The sequence below is a fragment of the Dermacentor silvarum genome, chromosome 2, assembly GCF_013339745.2.
Source record: "Dermacentor silvarum isolate Dsil-2018 chromosome 2, BIME_Dsil_1.4, whole genome shotgun sequence".
In the NCBI taxonomy this organism is placed as follows: Eukaryota; Metazoa; Arthropoda; class Arachnida; order Ixodida; family Ixodidae; genus Dermacentor; species Dermacentor silvarum.
In genome coordinates, this window is record NC_051155.1 from 180,339,665 (window position 1) to 180,341,138 (window position 1,474).

General features: G+C 49.5%; 1 protein-coding gene across 2 annotated transcripts in view; it reads left to right on the forward strand.

Annotated features, from left to right (window-relative positions):
- The first annotated feature begins 1,176 nt into the window (after window positions 1-1,176).
- Window positions 1,177-1,474, forward strand: part of LOC119442226 (kin of IRRE-like protein 3) — a 43,792-nt gene continuing 43,494 nt past the window's right edge. For both annotated transcript variants that reach the window (XM_037707020.2, XM_049661990.1), the window contains exon 1: window positions 1,177-1,418. In XM_037707020.2, coding sequence (XP_037562948.1) covers window positions 1,290-1,418 — 129 coding nt within the window. In that variant the 5' untranslated portion in view covers window positions 1,177-1,289. The remainder of the gene's footprint in view (window positions 1,419-1,474) is intronic.

Here is a 1,474-nt window from a genome sequence, read left to right on the forward strand (position 1 = left end):
CAGAAGTAGGCGTCTCTTTCCTCCTTTACAATCACCATATATGTAGAACAAACGCGCCTTCTTCCGACGCGCGAAAGGCCGTGGGGGGGGGGGGGGGGAGGGGGAGGGAAGGGAGGCGACGTTTAGCTGCGGCACCAAGTGCCTATTTATATCAGAGGCTCCGGCAACAGTCACCAACGCCGCACGCATTTTGTGCGAACGCGGGCAAAACGCAGACGGTGTCGACAACAGCTCTGCGTGTTGCCGGTGCTGCTGCATGTCCAAGTTTATACAGCTGATAAAGCTACTATCATTACTCCATATAGCTCTCTACAAATTTGCTATCGCAATTGATGCTTCGCCTTTAAGGTGAAACTGCGACAACTTTTTTTTTAAATCAGTTATCGTGGGGTGATGAAGTTAGGAAATTCGCAGGCGCAAGTTGCAATCAGATAGCACAAAACAGGGGTAAATGGCGATCGCAGGGAGATGCCTTCGGCCTGGAGAGAGCATAAATAATAGGCTGCTGCTGATGATGATAGCAGCCGAACGGGGAACGTAGCAAGTTTCGAGAACATTTTGTGCCGCACAGCGCCCCGAATACGAGAAATATACGTTGACATCAATTGACCTCACAATGACGCTAAGGCGTTGGGGATTCGACGCGAAATTCAATAAACTGAAATTTTTGCATTCATTTTCTCTCTTAATAATCAACTTTTTAGCGCGATACTAGCGAATATAGGTCCTCGAAAATATATTTTTGTGGTCTAAACAGATTTAGTGCTTCTCTTAACATGTTTCTCTTAACACGCTTCTCTTAACATGCTTCTTTGGTATACTATATTCAGCGACGTTGTTGCCTCCTGTTGTTGTATGCGTTTGGTGTTGCTTGGGGGATAAAGGGATGGGAGTGAAGCCCTGACCACCACTAAGTTTTTTGACCAAGAGTCACTAGTCAGTCCATGCTTTGGGTTCATGCTAAAGAACCTCAGGGGGTCGAAATTGTTTCGGAGCTATCCGCTACAGCGTCCCTCAAAACCCACTGTTCAGTTTCGGGACGTTGAACCTCATACGTTAGTTTCACAGTGCTTCGCAAAGCTTTGAAATGATCAGCCAAAGATGCCACAAGTTTTTTCAGCTTCTATCATGTGTTTCTTACCGGCGTTGCGTTTCTTTTTTTGTTCATTCCAGCAGAGGGTGAAGGCAGCGGTGGGGCCCGAAGCAGGAACAGCTTGCCCGTGGCCCAGCCGCCGGCGTCCCACGGTGCTCGGGGTCCCGGTCGACTCTTGCTCCTTCCGGGAGGCAGCATGGCCCGCGGCCTGAGCCCCGACGAGTATGACCATCTGCTGCGGAGTCCCAACGTCCGAAACGTCACTACGCAGCTAGGACAGACCATGTACCTGCACTGCGTCGTGGACTCGGCTTCGGACCGAATGGTAAGCGAGTCGCACTTTAATTTTCCGGGTAATCTCTTTTGGAACATTTAGCTACT